Source organism: Neolamprologus multifasciatus, chromosome 1 (genome assembly GCF_963576455.1).
Source record: "Neolamprologus multifasciatus chromosome 1, fNeoMul1.2, whole genome shotgun sequence".
In the NCBI taxonomy this organism is placed as follows: Eukaryota; Metazoa; Chordata; class Actinopteri; order Cichliformes; family Cichlidae; genus Neolamprologus; species Neolamprologus multifasciatus.
This window is the reverse complement of record NC_140439.1, coordinates 12,157,799-12,185,457: the sequence shown is the minus strand read 5'-3', so window position 1 is coordinate 12,185,457 and position 27,659 is coordinate 12,157,799. Positions and strand designations below refer to the sequence as shown.

Below are 27,659 nucleotides of genomic sequence, written 5' to 3'. Positions count from 1 at the left end.
TTTTCTATGAGGATAATGTACTGGTGCAATTCAGATGTTTGGGCTCAGTCACTTTGTCATCACAAATCGTCCCCTTCACTGCCACATAGCCAGTGTTGGGACTAACGCGTTATTAAGTAACGCGTTACAGTAACTACGTTATTATTGTGGTAACGAGCACGGTAACTAGTTATTATGCCAAAACCGGGAACGCGTTACTCGTTACTGGGATTTAGATAGGCGCGTTATTCGTTACTTCGTGTGGTGGCTATCGCGGAGCTTCCACAGATTCAATAACATTAGCAAGTGGTGGAGGCAGCAGGTGGATGAAGGAAAAGGGAGGCAAGAGGAGAGACCCGAAGCGGCCGCTGCTCCGAGAGTGTCAGGTGAACTGAACTTCAGGTAAGAAGTTATAACCTGCAGTCTATCTGAGTCAGATATGAACCAAGTTTAGGTGGAGTTTATTTTCGTTATGCTGACTTTTTCGTACTGCGTACTAGCTAGCATGACGGAGTTTCTATACAGCTGGGTGGGTGCTATGTTACTGATGTTGAACTTTATTTTGTTCATAAGGTTAATTATTAGAGTTGCCAACCGTCCTGTAAAAAACGGAGTCCTCTCGTATTCAGAGAAAATATTACGCGTTTCGTATTGAGGTGAAAAGGAACACAGTTTGTCCCGGACTTCAGCTACAATGAAAAAGACACAAAGGTGGATTTATTCTGTGTCTTTACGCTGTCAGCTGCCTCTTCTCCTCTCATTCTCTCCCCTCCCTCTCCTGTTTCTACTTCAATCATGAAACTGATCAATGATCAGCTGATTGGCTTTTCTCTCTTGTTTATTTATCGCCCACTTTGCGCCAGAAAGAGGAAACCAGCGGATGTCGCGGTAAACAACAGTAGCACTTTTAAGCTTGATCAGCTGTTGTTAGAATTTATTTAATATTAATTTCTAGTATCAGCTGATGTTTGCTGGAGCCACAGCTGTAAACCTGCTGGTCATGATATCGGTTTGGTTATCTGGTGAGAGGGAAACATGAAGATGAAACCAGGAGATGTCCTTACTGAATCATCAGAGCTGTGATGGAGAAACAGGTTTACCTTTTAGTTAACATGAATGAGTTGAAGGGAAGTTATGAACTGTTTCTGAGAGACAAATAACACCAGGATCCTTTTCTAAGTAGCTGACAGCTGGTAACTGTGCAGGGGCGGATCTAGCAAAGTGTTGCCAGGGGTCCATGTAGGGCATTAAAAGGGAAAGGGGGGCACAAGGAAATACTTTCTTATTCTCATTTAAAATGTCTCACTTTTAAAAAAATAATTATCTGAGTCTTACAACAAACAATTGATAGATTGATACATATATACCATCAGAACAGTGTACATCATTGTCACAACAGCATTTGTTTTCATTCAAAGGCTTTATGATTTTTCCTATAATGGTGGGCCGGGACGATTTTTTTTGTCCCAGTCCAGCTCTGTATGCAGCTCATCTGCAGTCTGGTGTTACCTACATCTTCCTATTCAGAAGGCAGAATTTCCGAGTTCTGAGTACAATCGAAAGCACCACGACTGCAGTTTTTGTGTTGGATGTAAAAAGCAGGCTAGGATAGAATCAGACGTGGGATTTCTCTCGTGGAAATGTGCACATTATGTTTTCCTTTCTATTGGTAGGTGGCACAGTGCACTTGTGGCAAGTAAGCAAGCTAGAAGACTGGCAATCTTGCTGGGTATCCAGTTACGGAAGCAACACATTAACAAGAGAATTCTGAGTAAAACCAAAGTTACTTTCCCTAGTAACTAGTTACTCTGAAAGTAACGAGTAACTTGAAGTAACTGAGTTACTTTTGATAGAAGTAACTAGTAATGTAACTAAGTTACTAGTTTAAAGTAACTTACCCAACACTGCACATAGCACACTACAGACTGCGCACTGGTGCAGCACAAACTCAAACATGGCCACAAAATAACTCAGAGGAATCCCTTTTCGTCTCCAAATGGATCATTTTCATTATGTGTACCTAGGCACTGCGTGAACTCATTTCCCTTAAATTCTGTTTCCATGGAAGAAGAAAAATTGAATTTCTGGGCTCATGAAATGTTGTAGTTGGTCTATTTCACGGTGAGGATGCCTCTTTCAAGGAAAAAGGCCCATGTGTAGGAGGAGAGGAGAAATGCGGAGATGACAGCATGAGTCATCCCTAAGAGTCCTGGGAGCTGAGTTTTAATAGCTGGTTTACGTAAACCAAATGTTTTTCAGCAATACTCAGTTGTGTGACCCTTGATTGAGAAAAGAGGACGTTACATCAGAAAAGCCCGCTACCCTAGTGTAATCAATATAAAAGAACTTGTATTAATGGAACCGTTAAACCCCAATCAAGAAAGTTTCACGCAAGCATGCACCCCATAGACCTGTTTCACTGCACCCATTTGGGTTTGTAGTAAAGTGGAAACACAGGTGTTACTAATCACCTTAATCAATGTTCTGTCCATAAACACAACAGACCCTTAATTAAGGTGATTAGTAACACCTGTGTTTTTCAACTATTACTTGTCAAAATGGCAACTGTGAAAAAATGCTTTGTACCAATACAGAGTTAGCTGAGAGAAACACCTTAACATCTCTTTGGTGAATAAAAAGGAATTCTTTCTTTGTGCTGTCCTAAGTAACTAAATTAGCTGTCATCATCTCTTCATATCACTAAGTAACACAGTATACAGGAAATGTCTGTTGTTTAATCCATACTCTTGCTAAATTAGGGGGGGAAAGGACAAGTTGTTTTTATTGGGTGTGTGTGCCTGACTTTTCATTGACCCAGGTCAATGGTTTCCTGGAGGCTTCACTGATTGCTTAGCAACTTAAATGTGAGGAGCTGAAAATTGATTAAACAGACATATGAGTAAATACAAAAGTAAAAGCTAAATACAGGAGTGTGCAAAATCTTTACATTTGGCAGACTTTTTTTGTTTCCATACTGAATCCAAATCCCATTTCTTTAGATGAGCCTATGAAAATTGCCAAAGATAACGCAATTATACAATAGGCATGAAATTGTATTTTTGCACCAAAATGGTGATTCCCAAAGAGCTATTAGCTTGGCAGTAACTTGGCAAATCTCAGCATGGTGTGCAGTGTGTGCTTAAAAAAGTTGAGGAAACTGGACAAGTGGAAGACAAAAGAAGTGGCACACACAATGAACAGTATCTGGCAATGCTCTCCTTAAGAAATAAGAATAAATCAGCCAAAGACTTGACACAGGACCTGAGTGATACACCTGAAATTTCATTTGATCCAGTAACCGTTCACTGAAGCCTCATAAGAAGATAAGTTAAGAATGTCTTTCAAAGAAGCCATTCTTAAAGAAGTAAACAGGGATAAATTAGACAAGAACTAGAATGAAAATCAGAGGCAACAGGTTTGATAGAGTGATAGATACAAATGTAAAATATTTGTTTCAAATCATTGTCAGTATGTACAGATGAAGTCAGGTACAACACTGAGTGTCAGCGTGGACACTGTGGATGCACGGTCATGGTTTGGGGTTGCATTTCAGCCACTGGTGTTGGCGATCTTGAAAAAACTGAATTTTAATTATGATTGCAAAAAGCTTCTGTCAAATTTTGATCCACCATGAAATACCATCTGGATCGAATTGGCAGCTGCTTTATTTTTCACCATGACAATGACCCCAAACACACTGCACTGCAGTAAAACTGTACCTCGATAGAAAATCAGACAGTGCAACACTATCAGTCGTGGATTGGCTTCCCCAGAGCCCAAACCTCAGTGTTACTGAAACAGTATTGACTTGATAGAGAACAGAAGAAAAGGCAGCCAGTGTCCTTCAAGAAGCCCGGAGAACTATTCCTGAAAACCTATTGAAAGAAATGATGTGAAGAATATTGAAGAGTAAAGGTGGTCATACCAAATACTAACTGTTTGTTAGAATTGTACAAACTCTGTTCTTCCCTTATAAATTCTATTTCCATCCATTTTTATGAAGATTTCAATAAATCGATGCAGCTATTTGCCATTTTCCGAGCAAAATATTAAAAAATGAGAAGTGTCTTGGGAATTTTGCGCACCATTTTTGTTCACACAAGGATCCTGCCACCGAAACTAGTGCTCCTCCTTTCATATCACCTCTTCTACACTGGATTTGCTCAAAAATCCTCACATGTGTTTATGTTCCTTTTTCTTGTAACTACTGAGACTGCTGCCATGCAAATGGGATGTTTTTGTTCATGCATTAACCACAGACGTTTAGCTCAAGCGAGCTAAAGGTTTTTAGTGAAGGCGACCTTGTTGAAAGTGTGTTTACGAGGAACAGTTTCCTGATGACTGCTAACTGCAAAGTCCCTAGTACAATTCTGGCTCAAGCTTTTGTTGAATGCCACATTGTTTCAAGTTTGCATCACCTTTCAATGAATTTCAAATGACAAACCCCAAAGCATGAATTTTTCCTTCGTCCTTACTTTTAGGACAACGGTAGTATCCAAGCCTTCCACTCACAGCTCTTACAATGGCCATGAATGCTGTAGACAAAGCACAAATATAACCTTAGCTGCAGAGGCACTAGTTTTATTGCCTTTAAAAATATCCTCATCTAAACTATTCTTTTGGCTGCAATGCAATGTTTTCTCAAAATGCTGAAGAGCCATATTAAATAAAGCAAACCTGTGAGTTTATAAAGCTACTCAACATTAAATAATTACCTTTTGGCATTTGTATTTGCATACATTTATTTTTTACGTTGTAGTTTGTGATTCCAGGTGTTCACATGCTGAATACTTGATTTTTATTCAGGGTCTGCGGGGTACACTCAATAGTAGCAATCCAAGCTGTTCTAGTTTGCCTACTTATCTCCCCTCCACGTGCGATTTATGCAGAGTCGGTGTCCCCCCACAAGAATCTGACCATCTTAGGGATGGAAAACATTCCCTGTTTCCCGCTGGTGGTTCACTGCCATCTGTAAGAGACACACACTTGCAGAGAGAACCATAAACACACCCCGTGCAAAAAAACAGACAAATACACTTTACTCCAGTTTTAATGTTATAACTTTATTTTAGGGCATCAAGTATGAATGCATTCTTTGTTTGCAAAAGGAAGAACAGAGAGGAGGTGAGGAGGATGCCTGAGAAGGGGATTGTTACCGCTGATGAAGAAAGAGCAGTGACAGAAAAGAAAACAAAGAGCTGTGGCTTTAAGGCTTTTTTTTTTACCTTGTTGTGGCCTTGTTTCCTTGTTACCAAGCATAAATCTCACTACTAAAAACTGTAATAATTTATCACTATGCTACCAACTGCAGGAGGCTTCATTTAAGTACTGTGCATTTAAAACATTGGAATAACAAACACAGTGACTGAGCCTGATGGGATTGTCAAATGTATGATTAAGTTGGGCACAACCTGAAAACAAGGAGCTGGAGTGGAGGTGGGTTACAAAGATGCTTGCATATGTAATGCAAGATAATGGTCCATGTGAGGTTTACTCACTGGATGTCTAGAAGAGTATCTGCTTAGCTATCAGCTGATGCGGACTAAACATTGAGAGCAGCTGATTTGCAGCTGAGCCTCCTAATGCAATTACAAACAATAAAACTGCAAGAACATATCCTAATCCAGACTTTTGGGAGATTTGTGAATTGTACTGTAAATTACACGAATAAAGTCAGCACCAGTCACAAATGGATGAAAGACTGATTTCAGTTTATATAGTAAACTTTTACAAGAAGGTCCCCCTGAAACTTTGAGACCTCGGTTCAAAATCTGTAGCAGGAGTTCTCTTAAAAAGTGGGGGGAAAGACGTGAATTAGGGTGTACTATTAATTATGCCTTTTGAGGTCCTATAGAGACCACAGGTCCTCCGGAGCAAAGACAGAAAGTTAAGCATGATAAAGATTTACTGAAACATCCGTCCTGCTGTTTGCTCAATTCCAAGCCTCTGCTTGAAAGACAGGGGAGAAGCGTGAGCTGCTGGCCAAAGCATGAGGGAATGACAGAGGAATGGAAAGCAAAAGACCAACACTGGAGAAGTCGCCTTTTGAAGTTGGCCAACAAAACAGTTTTGATTCAAGTCTCCCACATCTGTCTGCTGCCTCGTGCAAAAATCCTGGAATCCCCCACCCCCTCATCATCACCGTGTCACACACACACACACTCACTCACACAGAGACACACACGCATGCGCACAGACTCATTTCCAATGCACCGGCACAGATCATGAAAACAAACATTTTCAAGGAAGTTCTTGAGCCAAGTGGCAGATAAGCATGGCTGCTAACTGAACATGATCATGCACACCCTTGTGTGTCCATCTACACATGCACAGTTAGAGCACACACACACACACATGCACAGTTGGAGCAGAAGCTAATGACATGAACTGACATTGACCTAGTTTCCAATAGGGCAATGATAAAGAGAGAGTGGAAAGATGAAGATTTGAAAGAGGTTAAGAAACTCCAGGGCATTTTGTGCTCGAGGACAAAGTGTGTTGCGCATGTGTGCATGTGTGTGTGCACATGTGTGCAATTCCACTCAGTAAGGCCTGCCAAGCTGCCATGCTAAGCCAGGGTAAAGAGCCTGTGAGCACAGGGAGGTAAAATCTCAGATTGAGGGCTGCTGAGGAGCGAGGCAGTCGCTGTGGGGGTTACGCACACACTCATCTATTCTACACAGACCCGAGCCAACAGCAACTCACTGTATACTCATTTAACAGAGACTCGTGGCTCTCTCTCTCTTTCTTTCACAGCACACCCTCACTGGTCCCTGACTTGTGGAAACAGGAAATAGAAACAGGCACAAAAACCTGTCGGTCTCTGTTTTTTTTGTGCATTTTGTTTGCAAATCTCACATGACTCACGTGTCTCCACCTCTGGGCTGCCTCTGGGGGAACATACATGTAGATTTTGGCATGGCAATAAGTACTGCAACATGGCCCAGTCAGTGGGCCAAGTCTTGCTTTGCTTCCTTCCAGATCTGAACTCTGTGTGACTCTGATAACATTGAAACGAGGAACAATTTCATGCTCTCGTATTCTGGGCGCTTTTTATGACTTTAATTGTTCCATTAAGGCGCTTCAGGGTCTGGGAATGCTTTGTCATTTGAGCAATCTGTATGTGTGTATGTGTGTGTGTGTGCAAAGTTAATGCCCTCAGGCTCATCAGCACTCAGGTTTATTCTGCAAAAGGACTTCAAGTTCAGGCTTTTATGGATCTGAACTAAATCCACAGAACTTTTTTACAAAAAGTTTATCATTTCCTTTTTCTGAGGGAACGTCTCGATATCGCTTCAAAGAACACACTCACACACACATATGCACTAACAAAGGAAAGCTCAACATGTGCTTACACCATTTAAGGTAAAGTCCCTTTTGTTGGTCGAGCTGAATATTTAAATTACTCAGTAAATTTACAGTAACAGTAAATTTTTCTGCAAGCGAAAACTCAAGGCCTCATGGGCTCGTGTTGCGAGGTGGAGGGAGATCTCATGTCCAAGGGTGTCTGCATCTATTACTTGGGGTCATGTTCTTAATCAGATGATTGAATAATGAATTACAGCTTGACACAGTGGAGATTTTGTGAAACGTACTGGACATTATTCAATTATTTTAATTATTGGGTTCGAGGGCTGTAAAAGTTATGCGGTGGACCACAACCCTGATTTTTTTATTATTAATTAATCAACCGATGGTTTCCTGGATTAGTTTAATAACTTTTTTGGTCAGTGCAAGTGATAAATTGGTTACTTATCCATTTTGTGACATTATATTCTTTGTCTTAACGGTCACTTTTAAGATTTTTGTTGTTGTTTAGTCATCCACAGTGGCCATTATGTATTAAGTGGTTTCTACCAGGAATTAGGTCCACCAGGGTCTTTCTGTGTGGAGTTTGCATGTTTGCATGGGTACTCCAGCTTCTTCCCACAGTCCAAAGGCAATGCAGTTAGTGGGGTTAGGTTAACTGGAAACTCTAAATTGCCCATAGGTGTGAATGTGAGTCCGAATGATTGTCTTTCTCTTTGCGTTAGCCCTGTGACAGACTGGCGACCTGTCCAGGGTGTACCCTGCCTCTCGCCCTAAGACAGCTGGGATAGGCTCCCACGAACCTGAAGCAAATGGACGTTTGGAAGGCTGGGACCAAAAATGTCTCAGTATTACCATTTAAAACCTCCTCATCATATATCTAGTAAAATGTTGAATGTCCAACCTTCTTTTTTTCTAACTGAAATATCATCGGTGTCTTTGAAGTCACTTAAAATTACTGCCTTTCACTGAAAGTGCCAAATTTATTTTTATATCAGAGTAAAAATATGCTTTTATCCTGCTCAAGAGTCCAAGAGTCGAGGGTTATCTATAGACAAACATTTCCTTTGTTCAAATTATCAACACCAGTCTGATAAATTGACTGTCTTGTACAGTTACACTCCACAGCTTTGCAAGCTAGGGGCCAGAGGTCAAATGGTGACCTCGCAAGTTTGACAACATGTGACCCTCACCAGGCCTCACAAGTCTGAAAGAATGGCATCACACACTAGGTCATTGTTGTTTTTGGTGAGTTGTTCTGGGTGAGGTCCGTGTGACTCACAGAGAATCCACATGGGCATGAGTGAAGCAGGAAAACCGCATTTCTTGGTTGTAAAATTATTTAATTTCACCCTTGTGACAGCATTCATATTAAAAGATGATATCTGATTTTTTTGTTTGTTTGTTTGGACACAGATGCATTCAGTCCCTGCCTGTTTACTGACTGTATCAAATGACGCAGATTATCATTATTACATTTACCTTCTGCATAAAGTGTTCAGGAAAACACGGGGACAATATTTCAAGTGTGTTCATTTCCTGTTCTTTACCAAGAATTGTGGGAAGTTAAATGGCATGTAGGTTCTGTGATAACATCCAAAAGAGTTATCCGAACAAAAGGCTTCGAGTGTTGCTGTTCCTTAGATATCATATCAGTGTTTGTCGCTTTTCTCTCGGTTATTGGCAGAGGAGTTTATTTACCCATCAATCGCCAGTTGTTCCTCAGTCTCAGCCTGGCAAACAGTGCTGAAAGTGATTAGTGTGGGTGAGACCCTCCAAGTCTCTCTGAGAGGGCAGCACAGCCCCAAACAGTCCACTGCATACCTCGAGCATACAGTCATTTTCTTTTTACTACACCGAAATCTACAAGTGACAGGGTGCTGAAATCTGAGGGAGCAGCGCTGCAGTTGTTGTTATAGGCTGTTTATTACCAGCTATTTTCACTGATTTTTCAGACACATCTGTATGAATATCATTAAAACAGACACTGAAATGCAAAAAGGTTTCACTCTTTGTATTTAGCTCTTGTGAATTTGCTTAATATTGCATATAAGATTAAATGGAGATACAGTTTTAGAAAACTATCCAGATCTATTTGACCAATCAGGGGAAAATGTGCTGGTATAGTATAGGATGAAGAGCTCTTGTAAAGACTGATAGCCCCACCTTGTGGTGTGAAATATCCAGTGAAACATGGATGCAGTGAAACATCCTTTTTTTTCTTTCAGTAAAGAAGAAATAATTAGATATTATATGCAAAATTTAAAATAAAATAAAAAATCATAATGACTTTTAAGAAACATACATTGTGTAAAAATGTTGATTTCTTTATATTTTCCAAGTGGAAAGTAAGTTAATGGATTTATTGAAAGATCTGCAAATATACATGGAAATATAGTACATATAGTACAAGGTAAAAACTTAGACAGCCTTTTTGTCGTTTCTTTAACCAGTCTTCAGGGATAGTTCTCCGGGCTTCTAGAAAGGCATTCAAAGCTCTTCTCTGAATATGTAATAATGTGTTAAATAAATACGCTACAGTGTCTGTGAAGGTTCTCAGTCATCCAGGTCATTGTAGTCAAAGGAGCTTGCAAAGAAAAGCGTCTGGACTTCTTTAAGTTGCTTGAAGACGTTTCACCTCTCATCCGAGAAGCTTCTTCAGTTCTAAGGTCAAATGGTGGGGAGTCCCAGATATAAACCTAGTGGGAGTATCCCCCCACAGAGGGACAAAAGGACCCCCTGATGATCCTCTAATCGCCTGAGCCAAGATGTGAAACTGGGTGTGGGTCCCAATCAGCCAGGGTTTCGGGTGAGTTCATTGTGAAACCTGGCCCCACCTTATCATGCGAATTCCTGAGGTCAGATGGCCCAGGGTGTGAGTGGGCGTTAAGGCGTCTGGGAAGGGAACTCAAAACTGGATTATAGATGTCAGACAGTTGGTTTCGTAAACCACCGCCTCTGTTCAAAGATGGTCGCTCACAGTGGACATAGATGGCTTCTTTCACTCCTCTTTCAAACCATCTGTCCTCTCTGTCCAAAATGTGAACATTGGCATCCTCGAAAGAGTGACCTTTATCCTTAAGATGCAGATGGACAGCTGAGTCTTGTCCTGTGGAGGTGGCTCTTCTATGTTGTGCCATGCGCTTGTGAAGTGGCTGTTTGGTCTCTCCGATGTAGAGGTCTGGGCATTCCTCGCTGCACTGTACAGCATACACCACATTGTTAAGTCTGTGTTTTGGAGTTTTGTCTTTCGGGTGAAAGACCGAATAAATACGCTACAGTGTTTTTGATAATGTGATTAATGGTTTGATATTCACACCTTTTGACTAGGATTTGATGTTCTGGGGTTTTCTTAAAAGTTGGGCTCAATTCTGTCCAATTTAGTCCAAATCATTATTTGAAATGCAAGGGAATATTTTTTTCCATGTTTCTTTTTAATCTATCACAATCAAAAAGCTGGTAGTGTTTAAATTTAGTAAACTAATGAAAGTGGAGTGATTAATTTGACCCAAACAACAGGGCTGGTGATTTTTTTACCTTTATGGGACTTTCTGGGAGAACTAATTTCCAGATTCCTGCTTTAAAATTGTTGCACAAAGTTGCAATTACCATGCTGATCCTAAATATGGAGTTTACGAAATAATAATAATACATTTTATTGGCTTTTGCTTTCAAGCTTCACCATGTGAGCTCAGCCCATGAAGTACAGAAGATGAACCATCTATAACAGGGGTGTCAAACTCAAATACACAGTGGGCCAAAATTCAAAACTGGAACAAAGTCGCGGGCTAATGTTAATATTTATTGAAATATATTTATTCCTCCAGATAATAAGAATGAATCTTTTCTTATGGACTCAAACATGTTTTGCTGAAAAACTGAATATGGAACAAGCAAAGCTTAATACTAAACAATATATTTATTAGCTGTATAATGCCAGAAGGCCAGCTCTAATAGTAATTTGGTATGGCTTCGCGGGCCAAATGTAATTAGGCTGCGGGCCAAATTTGGCCCGCGGGCCAGAGTTTGACACCTATGATCTATAAAATCAACTTTTCTTCTTCTTCTTTTACCTTCAGAACTGCTTTAAATCTTCATGGAACACATTCAACATTCAACAAGGTGCTGGAAACATTCCTCAGGGAGTTTGATCCATATTGACCTGATAGGATGGCATGCCAATATGATTCAAAATCACTATATGTACATGTGGATGTGACGATTTGTCAGCTGCATATCCACAGTGTGAATCTCCCAATCCACTACATCTCAATGGTGTTCTATTGGATCCACATCTGGTTCCTGTTGAGGCCATTTGAGTAGAGTGAACTCACTGTCATGTTCAAGAAACCAGTTTGAGATGATTTGAGTTTTGTGACATTGCGCGTCTGGCCATTCTCCTCTGACCTCTGACATGAGAACTAGAATCTCGGTGAGTCAGCAGTTTCTGAAATAATAAGACCAGCCCATCTGACAAAAATAACCACACCACATTCAAAGTTACTTAAATCATCTTTCTTTCCCATTCTGATCCTCAATTTAAATGTCATCGTCATCCTGGCAATGTCTACATGCATGACGAAGGGGTTGGTGACTGTATGTGTATAACAACTCATAATTATGCAGGGTATCTAAGGTTTTTGTAGTAAATGGGGGGAAAAAAGAAAATTTCCATATAACCAAGTTGTTCAGTTAAATGTTATCGTGAATACAATGACATCTGGATGCTTATAGCTTTTCTAAATTGAATAATAATGTGGGCAATGTTGTGAGGAACTGTTTATTTTGTGGTACAATCCCTAGTCACTCGAAGCTAATTCCATTAGTTTGATACCTTTTTGTTGTGGCGTGAATTGACTGGAACCCTTGGATGGACTGCAACATGATTTCAAAACAAAGTTCTGTTATTCTGGTTAGAGGTTTAACGTCAAATAAATCACCAACAAAATCCAATTTAATCACTTCTGTAAAAGACCCAAAATGTGTTCAACATAAACACCTAAATGGGGCGTCTAGATACAAAGACCACTGCAGTTTCATATTCAGTATGCAACAAACAAGTGGGATGAAAAGTTATTTTTCTCAAGTTAAGCATGGAAAGTGGGAACAAAAACAAAAGAAAATCAAAACTAATGAGCACGAGACAAATATAGCATATAGAAAAGGATTTGGAAAGCCTGCCAACATTCTGGTTATTTCCTGCCAACGCCAGAGACTGTGTTGAGACACTGAGTAAATAATAGCAAACTGCCTGAGAGCGAGACAGGATGTTCTGCAGGCCAAAGGCTGTTCTCAATACAGGCACAAGCTGTGACTTGAGAGTTTACTCAAACAAAAAACAAAACACACAGTAAATAATATAATGGGCAAATAATGCAAAATTGTCCCAACAGTTTGGAAAAATGATCACAGCTCACTGGAAATTATGTCCAGGGGTGCTCTTCTCTTGAGGCAGCTGAAAGTGTTTAAAGGTTTAAAAGTTCTTCTTCTTCTTTTTGTTGTTGCTAGGCCTCTCTGTGTTTCATCTCAAAAACCACTGCTAATTCAAGACCATGCATCTGGCAGTCTGTGAATGTTTGTGTGTTTGCAGGATCGGCTGTTTCAGGCACAGCTCGCTGCTTCCAGAAACAATGGGCATCTGATTCTCCATGTGGAATCGCACCAGGTGGCCAACACTCAGAAACACCTGATCACGGGTCCGCACCTGGTCAATAAATGGAAAATATGCTTAAAAGTTGCTTTCTTTCTCTTCTTTAAACAATATTTGAATTCCACCAGCAGAGCTGTACCTGTCCGTGTGGATCAACCAGCAGTAGGTGTCGCACAGTAGCTCCCTCCATACCGCTGAGTACATACTGACCAGCAGCAGAGCTGCTCTCTCTGACCAGGAAATCTCCGCTACAGGTAAGAAGCGACTCCGCCTGCTCTCTTCCTAACCTGGGAGGAAACAAACAAAATTCCATGGGAGAGAATGACCTTGGAATTAGCGGCATTTTGACGCATCACTCATAGTCAAACAGATATTGATTACCAACCTGCCGTGGAACCATCCTTCTTCCTGGATCAGCTTCTGGACGCGCGTCTCAGTGAGCAGAGAGCGTTGTTCAGTATTGACCTCAGACTGCTCTAAATCTGATGGAGATTAGATAGAGGAAGAAAATAACAGTTGAAAAGCAACAGCTTTAAACCCCAATTGAAGCACTGCTCACTTTATTTGATTTTTAATAACCAAGTTAAAGTAAAGTACGGTTTCCTCTGAATCATAGAGGCATAGAAGTCATAATTGTACTTGAGGGACACACATGCATTATATGGACAAACTTGAAACTGCACTCGGATAACGCAGTTGATTTTCACCTGCAGGTGGAGCTGGAGTCTCATCTGCGATGGAGCAGTTCTCATAAAGTGAAACAGGCCGAGGGAAACAGACCTGCAATGGCACACCATGAGTCATACACACCAGACACATATTGTTGGCTGTGCACGTTTGAACGTCTGTGTGTGTTTAGGGGCAACTGCGCTGGTAACATTTTAGAGATGAGCAGTCATGACAGGAAATTATCATCTGGTAATTCTGGGAAGTGAAGAAAACTTGTGAGGTGATGTTTGGTGAGAAGTAGCTCAAGTGTTTCTCCTCTGGGATCAACATTTGTGCTCAATAACAAGACCATAAAATGTGTTAGTGCACTGTGTGCCTGCTTCTATCATATTTAATTATAACAACATCATTTCTATATTTCTTCACAAAAAAACACATGTTTTGGCTGCCATTTAAAAATGACCTTGTATAAGTTGCAAGGTCTCCTGGAAAAGCATTTCAGCTTTTACAGCAATTACTGCAAAGTAATCAGATTGAGCTTATCTGTTGGCTAAATGCTAAAACTTTTAGCCAATGCTAAGTTTGTGAACTTAGTCCATAGATGTGATTATAGTCTACAGTACATCCTATACAATATAAGTTTAAATAATGCAGTCTCATGCATTGCAACATAATTATGTTTCAAAATGTGACAAGCTATCACATAAAACTATCAAAAACTAAACTGTATTCATGCTAGTCGACCACTTTAAAAATGCTGAAAAGCACCAAGAGATGTGGTTTTAAGCTTTTAAAACAACAATGGGAACTTTTCTTTCTGAACAAATTGTGTTCACGGTCCTGTCCTTATATACACAAACTCAAGTGACTGTAAATTATTAGTGCTTTGGTGTAACAGGTAAGTCTTACCCTGTGAATGTTAGCATCTTCTTTGCTCTCCCCTTCTGTGACCTGAAAGTCTTTTATTCCACCTGGGTCTCCTGGGTTCACATTGTAGTAGTCACGGTGTTCACTGAATTCTCCTTCCCGGTTTGCCTTTTGGTTTATTATTAACTCTTCTGGACACCATTTGTGACAGATTCTCAGTGCCGGTCTGAATATACACATAGTGTTGAGGTATTGATAGAAGGAAGGAAGGACAGAAAAGACAGATACATTTTAATATCAGATAAAGATACCCTGATTTGCCTGATATGCCTTCCCTTGCTAAACCATGAATTAACTGTAATTAATCACATTTTTTTGAAACCTGGGTTCAGTTTCACTTGCCCAGGCCTGATTACCGCCAGACCTGCTGAATCAACAAATCACCTAAATAGAACCCGTCTGACAAAGTGAAACAGGCTAAAAGATCTCAAAAACAACCGATAAACAAACTAATTTACATATATCCGGGTGAGATAGTGAGAGATAGTGGTGAACCTTCCCAGGAGTGGAAGGCACACAGGCTCATCTCACATTTGCCAATTAGCATTTTGATGACCCCCAAGACTTTTGGAAAAATATTCTGTGGACTGATGAGATAAAAGCTGAACTTTGTGGAAGGTTTGTGCCCCAAACATGTTGGTAGTGTAGTGGTCTGAGGCTGCGTTGCTGCTTCAGGAGGACTTGCTGAAACTGCTGGAACCATGAATTCTGCTCTCTAGCAGAAATACCTGAAGGAGAACGTTTGGACATCAATTTGTGCCCTGAAGCTTAATGAAGCTTTGGTTTTTTCAACAGACCATAAAGTCCACCTCCAAATGGTTCAAAAAAAATATTGATGGGTTATTCAAAGTCTGGACTTTCATTAGGCCAAAATGATCTGATTGAGATACTTAAGCATAAATCATGCTTGTTTAACATGAACAGTATGTCTGAATTAAAACAATTCTTCTAAGAAGAGTGGGCCAAAATTCCTCCACACCTCAGGTATTCTAGTTATCATGAGTGCTTGATTGCAGTTCTTGTCGCCAAGGGTGGCACAACCTGTTATTAGATTTAGAGGGCAATTACTTTTTCACAAAGGCCCAGTAGGTTCGGATAGCTTTTAGCCCTAATAAACCAAACTTATCATTTAAAAACTGCATTTGGTATTTATTATGGCTCTCTGTCTCATATTAAAATTTATTTGTTGATCTGAAGCATTTAAATGTAACAAATATGCAAACATCAGGACGAGGGCCAATACTTATGGCACTATATACAATCATACATATACACATATATTCAGCTATACTTATATGTACATATGAATTCACTCAGAGTCACTAACATAACAATAATAATAATAATAATAATAATAATAATAATAATAATAATAATAATAATAATAATGTATACTTTATTGATCCCCGTGGGGAAATTCCTCTCTGCATTTAACCCATTCACTCTGTGAAGCAGTGGGCAGCCATTGGGCGCCCGGGGAGCAGTGTGTAGGGATGGTAACTTGCTCAGGGGTACCTCAGGGTAGCTGTTCAGTGGATTTCGAACTCCCGACCTTCCGATCATGGGGCCACCACCACTATCCCTGCCCCATACAGTAAATACTGCATAATATTGTTTCTATATTTAATAGCAAATCCATAATATATTATAATATTTATGTATATATACACACATGCATATATATTATATTCACATATATACATGTAAGAGCTATAACCTGGAACTGGTGGACAGGACCGATGGTGTCTGGCTGAGAAGGTGGCGGAAGCGCGTCTCAAAGGCCTGACCGATGCTGTTGATAACCTCAGTGGCTTGACCCTCGGCACACTCCAGGATGTGACAGGCTGCCATAGAGAGCAAAAGTCAAACATTATTTTCATAACAAATTTGAGTGTAAGGCCAGCTCAAAGCAAACTCTCTCTCATACCTCTGTCATTGGCAAGGTCTTTAGCTACATAAGCAATGTAATCTGCCATGTCCTGTAAACAAATTGAGAGAAAGAAAAAAACAATAAAAGGCATGATTATAAATTATAAATGCAAAAAATGACTCGATAGACTTTTTCCATGTGGAAAGCTCAATTTCAATTTATATTTTCACTCATCATTTTCAGTTAATGCTCATCCACGCGTATGCTTCGTCTGAAGAGTTCAGCCTAATACAAGAGCACAGTAAGCTGAATATGGTTCACCATAAAGCTTCTGTGTCAGACTGAATTTAATTCCCCCTTGCTATCTTTCATGTGCCCAAGCCAGCTGAGCAGAGGCTTAGAGTACACTACAAGATTAGTATGGCTAATTAATTAAAAACAGTGAGCTATAATCCCATCCACAGCTTTGCTGGTGTTGTCTTTCCCAGAGAGTAACTACCTTCTTATTTTCTCTCATCTTTAGTCAGTGTATATTTCTGCACATGATTTGTGGTGAATCTGTGTTTGAACTAAAAGGCCAACCAAAATACAGTTTGACCTAGACAGCAGCTAATAACCACATGCCCTACAGACAGATCTGCATTGATTTTTATGTCCATTACACACATTTTTAGGGCACAGGAAATTTTCACTCAGGCCAAATAACTTGAATCCTGTCATGTGGATATATGTGCGCACAGAGGGAAACAAATTAAGAAGAATAGACCTGAGTAATTAGTCTGATAAGGGCTTGGCAAGGTGTAGAGATGATGAAAACAGTTAGCTCTGACGAGTGCATAAGTCACAGGAAAGGATTTCATGATTTGTTGCCTTTAGCAATTAATTAGCACAAGAATTACATTCAAGAGTTTCACGATGAGCCAAATTAAGGGTAAAACTGTAAACAGACACATTTATTAAATGACTCCGACTTGAAAGAGTAATCCTTAAGAGAAAACTCACAAGCAGTCACATGATTAATCACTGCTACAGTTCTAGCAGAAATAACCCATCGAATAAAAAAACATATTTTACATTTGCCAGCTCTTTTATATAGTACCAACAAGCTTTAAACACTTAAGGAGGTGTGGGGAAATTATTTGTTATTTTTGGAAAGTGAGGAGACGATCAATGGTGAACAGAAATGACTATATCCATTCAACCTGTATGGGAGAAGTAGTGTTGCAGCTGTTAAAGAGAACCTGGGGGGCCTGTGAGTGCTGGACTGCTCAATAGGACAGGAGAAGAGATGTGAAATTAAATGGACTGAAACTGAAGAGGACACAGTTTATCGTTGCAACCGCTAGTTCGGATGCCTCTCTAACTAACTTGACACCCTTGGACTAAACTTCAGCCCGAAGCCCTGGAATAATGCACTTAAACCTAATGTCTCACTATGTTATACTTGTTTTTTTCTGGAGCACTATCTGTTAACCCTTGTTTTTTTTGCTTTTTTTTTTTTTTTTTTTTGTGTTTTTTTTTAATTTTTTTTTTTTTACTTTTTTTTACTTTTTTTTTTTGGGGGGGGGGGGGTGTTTTGTTTTGCTTTGTTTTATTTATCTGTATACATTTTTTTCCCCCTGTAATAATATCTGAATGATCTACATGGGAGAGTATGTATAACTATATCTATGTGTTCCCCTAACACTATTCATATATGATGTACATACATTACTATTATACACTAAAAAATTTTGAATTAATTTTCTCCTTTATTTTATTTGAACTCTCACTTCCTGTTGGTTAAAATGTTGTTGGAAAAGCAATAAATAAATCTTTGAAAAAAAAAAAAAAAGGAGGTGGTTGTCAAACTTTTCTGGAAGGCTTCACTTCTGAAACAGGCAAAACATTCAGGTGACACACTTCCAAGAATGAAGAATCCAAATTCAATTTAACAAAATAAAGGTCAGTATACCCCCAGCACACTCTGCATGCTGGGGATAATATACTGTTGAATATCAGAGGTTCTTTGCATAAAACGTATTCATTAAAATTAATCACAAGGGAATGTTTAGACATTTTTGCCAAAGTCTGAAGTTTCATTTGTAGCATGCTTTCATATCCTGACCTTGTACCACTAATTAAAAGAGCAGAATGATCAAGAGTTGAGGCAGGAAATGATTTAATCCTCCATAAATGGTAGTACACCATGCAATAATCAGACTAAATCAAATTACTCACTGTGTGTGTGATTGTGCTCTTGCTACCCTGTTTGTGTCCCTATCTGATCATCAACGTGTACAAGGGGAAAGATTTGAGAATATGAACATACTGAATCTCCACCGGAGGCAAATGAAATGGTCTGCATGGGGTGGTGGGCAATCTTCTGTGAAAGAGAAAAGAGGAAATGATACAATAGCAGATAGGTTTGCCAGTAAACCTGACATGAGGCTGTTTTGATGGGGTTTAACATGCTGAGACTGTCACCTGTAAGGAGGAGGCAGCGATTAGAGTCATACTGTCGGTGGAGACAGTGAGGATGATCCTTCTTCCAGAAAACTGCAGGTTGGTTTGACCCAGAACAGAAGACAGTCCCTTGCAAACAGGCTAATGATGACAAAAACCACTGTTATTCCAGCTGAATGTGCCAGAAAGAGAGAGTGTGTGAATATGAGTGTGTGCCTGTCTGTGTACACAAGCCTTACCCTTTTAGTTTTCACTGCTGTTTTGAGCAATGTCCTCGCACAAAGTCTGCTGATTGCCTCTCTGCACACAAACACATAGACACAGATCAGCATGTACATAAGCACATGCACACACTAACACAGAGATACCTTTGTATGTGATCTGGTGTGCCCTGCGGACATGTGATGTGCATGTGAGAGGAAGAAAACTACACTACAGAAAGCACATATACATGCACTGCTGGAAGAATGTAACCAAATATACTTACTCAAATACTTTATTACTTTAGTTTTGGAGTACATTTAGTACACACAACCAACCCCCCCCCTCCCCCCTGCATGTCTTGGTCACTAAGTTTGCACACATGCTCAGCATTTCTCTTCCCCCAATCTCAGCACTTTCTCCCAGTGAATCATCTAAATGTTCACTTAATACGAGCCTGTTCATGTGCCTTGTTGAGCATGTGCTGCAAGACTTCAATCCACTAGGCAGCATATCGCAGTGTGTTCCTAACAGTGTTCTTGGTGGCTGCGGTCCCAAGTGTCTTAGGATTATTAACAAGCTCCTCCAGTGTAGTTTTGAGCTGATTCGCCATCTTTCTCAGGATCATCCTCACCCTGTGAGGTAGGATCTTGCATGGCGCTGCAGACCAGGGGCAACTGATGGTCATTTTAAATTTCTTCCATTTCTGAATAATCGCAGCAAGAGTTATCACCTTCACACTGAGCTTCTTGCTGATGGTCTTGTAGCCCGTTCCAGCTTTGTGCTGGTCTAAAATCTTGTCCCTGATGTCCATTGACAGGTGGTCTTGTCCGTAACAAGATGAGATCAGGAGTATCCGTAATTGATTGTAATCTGTGTGTTACATGTGCACACAGCTAATCGTAGGAACAAGAATTCTGGCTGGGTGATTAAATACTTATTTCACTCAATTACATGCAAGTCAATTAATAACTTTTTCTGAATTTTTGGTTAATATTCGCTGGTAAACATGTACTTCAACAAAAGAGAGGAACATGGGGTAATGTGTATAAGTGGAAGAAGATGAACACAGGTGGACTACATCTTATGCAAAAGCTGCAGCCTGAAAGAGATAGGAGACTGCAGGGTGGTGGCAGGGGAGAATGTGCCAGGCAGCATTGGTTAGTAGTCTGAATGATTACTTTCGAAATAAAATAAAAAAAGTTTGTGAAGACAGAGCCATGGATTAAATGAGAAAGAAAGAAGAATGTTGAAAGAGTTAGTCAGTTGAGAAGAGGTACCAGATGACTGGAATTGAACAGCTGTAGTACTTAGGGAAAGTCCAAAAAAGGTCTTTGGTGTATTCTCTGGATGGAAGATAGAGGCTGAGGAGACCTGGTGGTGCAATGAGGAAGTACAGGAAAATATTCCAAGGAATAGATTAGCAAAGAAAAAGTGGGATATCAGGGAAATAAGAAAGTGGACAGGAGCACTGGGAGGAAAGAGAGAAGTAAAAAAAGGCAAAGGAAAAGGCTTATACTGAGTTGTATGCAAGATTCAAAAACTTGAATATCTCTCTGGCAGAGGCAGAGAGATGGAGCTGGAAAGGATGTGCAGCAGGTTAGACAGCGAGACAGTGGTGAGGTGTGCAGCTGGAGTGAAAAACGGGTTCAAGGTTGGGATGGGATTACATCAGGGATCAGCTCTGAGACCTGAGGTTGCAGTGATGACGCACAGGTTGACAGATGAGGTCAGGCAGGAGTCTCTGTGGACTATACTGTTTCCAGACAACATTGTGATGTGTACTGAGAGTAAAGGGCAGGTATAGTGGATATACTGGATATTGAAGATAGAGCTGCAGGCAGGAGGAAAAGAGGAAGACTGCAGAGAAGTTTCAGGGATGTAGTGAAGGAGAACATGCAGATTGGTATGACAAAGGAGGATGGAGGGTGAGATAAAGGCAGGTGATCTGCGCTCCATCTTAAATGAGCTTTGGCTCAAAGAAGGTACAGTAGCGGCCTTTATGGATCTTTTTTTTAAAAACTGCTTTTGTTTGTTTCCTAGTTTGTTTTTAATTGTATGGCATATTTTCAATTTGCATTTGTGGACCAGGACACAAACTGTCTACACTAGCAGTGAGTTTCAGCTGCCCACACATGGATTTCCACTATAAAATCTCTGTATTGTCTATTTTTAATGCAGTGCTGCCTGAGGTCTTGAAGATCACACCCTTTCAATATTGGTTTTTGGCCTTGTCCTTCGTTAATGTCTCTCTGGATTCTTGGAATCTTTTAATGATATGATGAAATCTTCCAATTCTTTGCAATTTTGCATTTAGAAACATTATTAAATTGTTGCGCTGCTTGCCATTGCCCACGTGGTCTTTTACAGTGTTACGAAATCCTCCTCATCTTTCTTTTTAAGAAGTCTAACTAGTTGCAAGATGTTGTTTTTGTTAATTTGCTTTTAGCTTTTTACAAATTCAGTTTTCTTGTAACTTATAAGCTCATAATATTTAAATCCTTCTTTTAGGGATAACTTGCAATAATCACTGTAGTGAAGAAAAAATTACAGAAGAACAACAACAAAAAAAACATAACTAGAATAGCTGATCACAAACTTCCATCTGCTGTGTTAAAGCAGTAACATTTCAAAAATATTCCTGGTATGTTTCTTTTTTTATCAAGTCAGTCCGAGCTGAGATTGTATCTCTGACGCTTGGGTCAGCGAGGGCAAAGGAAAAAAACACCCCCACGCGCACAAATGGAACATCCCACTACCTAGGAAGCAATGCTGATTTCCAGGAAGACCGTTTTTCTTCTTGAAAACACATTGTAAGAATTGGATTGAGGTCTGTCTCCCTCTCTCTCTTTTAATAAGACTGAGGGCTCATTAGGAGGAAATTCATCTAATTGGATTTTCTGCTCCATCATTCAACAGCGCTTCTGTAAACAGAGAGGGCTGTGTTATGGCATCCTGCACTAGGATTTCAATATCAAATGATGAGGAGAAAGCCCCGTTTATGAAATATTATACATTTAATTTGATTTCCCTCTTTGAAACATTTTTGAAATAAGCTACACATGGTTAGCTTGGCAAATATATGTTAAATGAGTTCAGGATAAAGCAATTTTGCTCACTTTTTTTTCCTCATCTGTGTGCAAGCGAAACAGCAACTAATCCATATATGGCATTCCCCTGCAGTCGGGATTATGTTGCATGTATTATACGTTCATGTATTATATCATTAGATGTATATATTCGTATTTGTGTTTGTTTGTGTTTGTTAGAAAGGGGTGCAGAGAGGACCTCCTACCGTGTAACTTGCATTCTTGTGTCAAAGTCAAGGGTTCTCATGGACTGGGTCACTTCCACACTACCCATGTACTAGAAAAACACACAGAAAAAAACAATGGAAAAATATATTATAATAATAATACTAGTAATAAAAGTCCTGAAAAGTCCTGAGGACTCTGAGGTGGGCACTTTCAACAACAATTAAAATATATTAAAGAAACACAACACTCTTACAGGAGTCTGGTCACTTTCATGAATTTTCTGTTATTGCATCCTCACTTTTAGTTTTTATGATGGAAGAAAATGATTCTGCAGAAAAGGTGAAAAGTTCATGAGCTGATTTGCGGCAGACAACATAGATTTACACATAGCTGTAACGAGTCAAGAGGAATGGAAATAACTGGGCCTTCGAGAAGGTTCTAGAAAGCTGATAGAGAGAGAAAGTGGTTTTATGCATTGTTGTGTTTAAGTCATTTAAGTTCCATCCATGTGCGTTCTTAGAGTTTTGTGGCTGGGAATGGGAATTTTGTTTAAAAAAAAAGTGTAATAGAACACGTGAGACAGGATGGAAATGCTAGTTTGAAAACAATCAATAAATTAGATACGCAGAGCAGAAATTTAAAGTTCATATCCAAATTATGTCATTGTTTTCCTGAAATCGGTTTAACTTCTTAAGGAATGTATTCTGAAACACACTGGAGTTGTTGTTTTTGTTTGTCTGTTGGTTATATATGGCCATGCTATTAAAATAAAGGTATTTTAGTTATTCAAAAGAAAGTACCCCAGGGTTCTTTAAGTGACGCTTAAAGAGATTTCACAGGACACTGAAAAACTAACTCCACCTTAACTGCTTCCACTGGCATTAAGATGGTAAGCAGGTGGTGCTAATCAAATGCGCTTAATTAAATGATCGTCTGGAAGTGTGACAACCCCTAAAAAACCAGACATTTTGGTAGTTTGCTGGTCTGGAGTATTCAGCTATGTTAACACTATGTCACTCCAGGGAGTGGATGTCCCAGCAAACCTAAGAGCTACATCTCAGGTTCTACAGATCTCAGTTAGGATGTGAAATGTTAAAGTTCATGACAGTACAATTAGAAAAGGACTGAACAAGTTTGTTTTGAGTGATTGCCAAGAGAAAGCCTCTTCTCTCTAAAAGTAACATGGCAGCGTGGCTTAGGTTTGCAAAGTTCCATCTGCAAAAACCGCAAGACATTAGGGACAATGGCCAGACAAGTCCAAAGCAGAAATGTGTGGCCATGATGCACAATGATTGTCAAAAATCAAACACAGCATATCAGCAAACACAGCTCATACCTACTGTCAAGCACAGCTGTGGAGGGGTGAAGATTTGGGTTTGTTTTGTAGCCAAAGTACCGGAACACCTTGCAGTCACTGAGTCAACCATAAACTCCTCTGTATAGCAACATATTTAGGAGTCAAATATGAGGCCATCTGTGCAACAGCTAAAGCTTGGACAAAATTGGGTGAAGTAACAGAACAATGATCTCAAGGACAGCAGCAAATCTACAACAGAATTGCTGAAAAGGAAAAGACTAAAAGTGCTGCAACAACCAAAAGTCCAGAATGCAACACAACAGAAAATGCTTTATTGGCGGAGGTAGTGATTACTTTGAGTTATTACTGCCCAAAACTAACCTTTAAAATCTTTGTAGCAAATTTTGATTGGAATACCCAAGAAATAAGTAAGTCTCAAGCTTACAAAAGCAAAAGCAAGATGGCAGTTTTAAGCAAAGCAAGTGAGCAGAAAGTAAAAGCTGTGAGGACACAATGTGCAACCTGTCAGCAGATTCTAACCATGCGACAAGTAGCTAGTACAATCTTTACAGTCTTACTTTAGCTTATTAGAATGCCAGACAAGAGTTGAGGTAAATGTTGACATGTGTCTGACTGTAACTGAATTTATCAGACTATATAGATGTGAGGAAGACAGAGAAGCAACCAGGCAATATTCAGGCCATGTGCTCAAATACACTATGACGAGTCCCACTTCTACTGGGCAGGAAATTCAGTATCGCAGACCTCATAGGCTGGAGGCAGGATGAGTAAGTCCATTGATAAAAACCAGACTTAAATCAATATATGTATACATGGGCGGGTTGAGCGGGCAGAAGAAACATATGTGTGTGCTTGTTTATAGAGATCAATCAGAAAGTCCATTCTCATTTCCACCAGTGGTCAGCTCACAGGCCTGTGTGGACACACCTCTGCCATCGGGACAAGATGGGTTCTGTTCTAGGACAGCATGCAGATACTAGATATATTCACACACATGCATTCACACCCATAGCAGGACTGAACTAGAGGGAAGCAGAGAGCTAGGATGAGTCACTACTGCCTACATAGGAGGCTCTAACTGAGGAGGGGAGTGACTGTGAGTGTGACGGTGTGCATAGAGCAGAGAGTGTATGCATATGTGTATTTTCTATGTTCACGTGTGTGTATTTATTTTGGCCGTGGCAGCAAGTAAACAGTAATTTAACACTGCTGAAATCTGGCATATCTTTAGGTCATGACGACTTGCATAGTGCAGAGAAAAGGAGCTTGTACAGCATTTTGGTAATTTCTACACACAAAGAATGTTACACACATTAACAAAATTAAGAATATGAATTACTTGGGCAAGTAAAATGTTGGTTTACTCTATCTGATCATGCACATGTGCAGGGTCAGGTACCTTGATGTGATGGTGAACTGCTCTGCTTCCTGTCCCCACCACTGTACGATCGCCTTTTGCAGAGGAAATCTTCACACAGCACAGACCACCTCTGTGATGTGAGCAGGGAGGATATCCAGGGGTCCAAGGAAGGCTTGCCATCCGTTGTAGGGTGATAGGTCTTTTTGTGCAGAGCAAAGCAGGGTGAATTAGATTTTGGCCCGTGGATAGGGGAGCGTTGAGGGAAGCGTGAGTGCAAAATCTCTCATTACTTCCTGAACCCCACTCTGTTCTGGACAAGGGTTTGTCAGTAGGGGCACTGATGCTTCTGCCTCTGGCTGTGTCTGTCTGTCCTTTTAGGCCTTGCCGGGAAATAGGGCTTTGCAGTTGGATGTTGGCCATGCGGGGGATGAAATCCCTCAGGGTGGATGGTCCGTGGTGTGTAGTTATCCCAAGTCCCAGCTGACTGAATTCAGAGTCTAAGCAAAGGTCCTGCTTCAGGGGCAACATTCCCTGGGAGTTCTCCTCCAGAGATGTTGGAGAATCGTTGCGCAGTCGACTGTATTTAGTACGCTTCAGCATACCTGTAGAAGATGAAAAAGAAAGTGTCAGAATCAAATCAGCCGCACTGTTATTTTCATTGTACTGATTAAGCGACCTGCCTGGTAGGAGTCCCGTCTGTGATTTCAACCTGGATAAGGTTTGCTCTCTCATAATCAGGAAACAGAGCAAAGGAGAACGCTGAAATAAATGTAAAATAAAAAAAGAAACTTGAAAATTCAGGTCACCATTAAGGAAGTTTAACTAAAGATTTCGGTAAAAGGAGATGAAGAAATAACATCAGGTTTCAGGACCGTCTGAAAACTATCTTTGTGTCGGGTGCGCTCTGTCGTCAGATTATTTAAAGGGAATCCTGCTGCGCCGATTCAACTCACCACTGTAGGACTCTGGGATGTCCTGTTAAGTCTAGAGTCCAGCCTGCTCCACTCTAGTCATGCAGAGTACAGCCCCATCCTACTGACCCGCACACTTTCTCAGTCAGTTGCCAGGCTCCCAGCTTCACCTTCACATCAACTTTCCTCCCCTCTGTCTTTTCTTTCTGAGGCGCAGCAGGATTGTGCAGCGTGTATGAATGAACTTTCTCTTTTTTTTATGAATGAGATCTCGCTCACTTCCTCTGTCTCTCTCATGACGCTGCATGCAGATGAATGTGTGAATGGAGCAGAGGAGAGATTGACAGACGGCCCCCAAAGGCTCTCTTTCTCCTCCCTCACCCATAAACTACCATCCAATCACAGGCAGGCAGGGTGACTCATGCTGTGCACACACACACACACACACTCACACTCAGTATTACACTGAAGCAGTGCTCCATTCCTTTCTTCTAACATGACTTCCACCTTAGAGATGTTTTATAAATAAATTATCATTAATTTGGCTTACTTGTCTCTTTGGAAAATAACATTTTATCACTGGTACCGTGACTGACATGATTTACACAATAAAATGTACCCCATAGTGACTGTATTGTTCAAATTAACACACAGGAGGAAGAGGATTTAACTGAAGCATTTGCATTTCCCTTTGATCCCGATCAGAACAATATTCCAGGCGCCATTTAAACAGTGTTTTACATACTGGTATTATTCCTGATTGAAAGATTGTCTTTCAGATTACAGCGGTGCAGCCATACTCTCAAATTCCACAGTAAAAGCATTTTAAACCATGGAGCTTTACCTTTTTCCATAAAATAATAATTACACAGCACTAGCTATTGTCAAAGAGTATGCAATATTGAAATCTGAGTGATGTCTATGGCAGAGTTTTGTCCCTTCCTAGTGGCCGTTTATTAAAACTACAATCTATATGATGTTGCTACCACTTTTTTCAGTAATCAGCTTGTCTGTTAACTATAAACTCGGAGCTGCTTTGTTTGGTAGCTCTGTTCAACTGCACATTTACGGCAACCACCACGCTGCAGCAAATCAGTGTAGCTCTAGGGTTTGGAGAGAATGATCTTAAAAAGAGAAAATCAGAATCAGAATCAGAATACTTTATTGTTTCCTAGGGGAAATACACAGCAAACGGCAGTTCAGTGGGAGAAAATACTTATTTATGTCAGAAGAGAATGGCCAGACTGCTTTGGGCTGAGAAAAATTCAAATTACTACTCATTACAACCAAGGTATGCAGAAGAGCATCTCTGAATGGACAACATATTGAACCCTGAAGCAGCAGAAGAGCACACCACGTGCAGCGTTCGTGAGCTACAGGTTACACAGGCTCACCAAAATTTGACAATACAAGATTGGAAAAATGTTGCCTTCTCTCATGAGTCTCACTTTCTTGCATCAACAGTTCAAGCTGGCGGTGGTGTAATGTTTTGTTTTAGGTGTCATTGAAACACAACAGTCTACTTGAGTGTTTCTGCTAACATGTCCATCCCTTTATGACCACAAGAGCAAAATCACTTTTATTATGAAACTCATAGCGGATTCTGTTGTTCCTTTTCATCTCTTGTGCACTGTTTTCATTCATTTGGCATTCATTTTAACTTGTTCATCTAATCTAATTTCTAGACTTTTTCATCTTTTATTGGTTTAAAACGTATTGTTTGGTTCTTTTAACCTTGTTATTGTGATCATTTTTCTTTCTTTG

General features: G+C 40.1%; 1 protein-coding gene and 1 long non-coding RNA gene across 5 annotated transcripts; one reads left to right on the top strand and one right to left on the bottom strand.

Annotated features, from left to right (window-relative positions):
* The first annotated feature begins 1,884 nt into the window (after nt 1-1,884).
* Nucleotides 1,885-12,677, top strand: LOC146525388 (uncharacterized). Its single transcript, XR_014873692.1, has 2 exons — nt 1,885-9,808; nt 10,549-12,677. It is a non-coding gene; the product is annotated as an uncharacterized LOC146525388 (long non-coding RNA).
* On the bottom strand, nt 11,418-27,642 carry LOC146525387 (SHC-transforming protein 1-like). 4 transcript variants are annotated; one of them, XM_085156756.1, is made up of 14 exons: nt 25,938-27,642; nt 25,661-25,743; nt 25,024-25,586; nt 22,345-22,415; nt 19,088-19,148; nt 18,870-18,989; nt 18,715-18,768; nt 16,461-16,512; nt 16,251-16,377; nt 14,516-14,699; nt 13,645-13,717; nt 13,323-13,419; nt 13,077-13,224; nt 11,418-12,991 (listed from the first exon to the last, which is right to left on the bottom strand). In XM_085156756.1, exons 3-14 carry the CDS (start codon nt 25,582-25,584, stop codon nt 12,827-12,829), a joined length of 1,713 nt encoding a protein of 570 aa, XP_085012882.1. In that variant the 5' UTR covers nt 25,585-25,586; nt 25,661-25,743; nt 25,938-27,642; the 3' UTR covers nt 11,418-12,826. The 4 variants fall into 4 exon arrangements, with proteins under 4 accessions (XP_085012882.1, XP_085012864.1, XP_085012871.1 ...); XM_085156738.1 differs by having other exon boundaries at nt 25,665-25,743; XM_085156745.1 differs by having other exon boundaries at nt 25,661-27,642.
* Between the last annotated feature and the right edge of the window lie 17 nt (nt 27,643-27,659).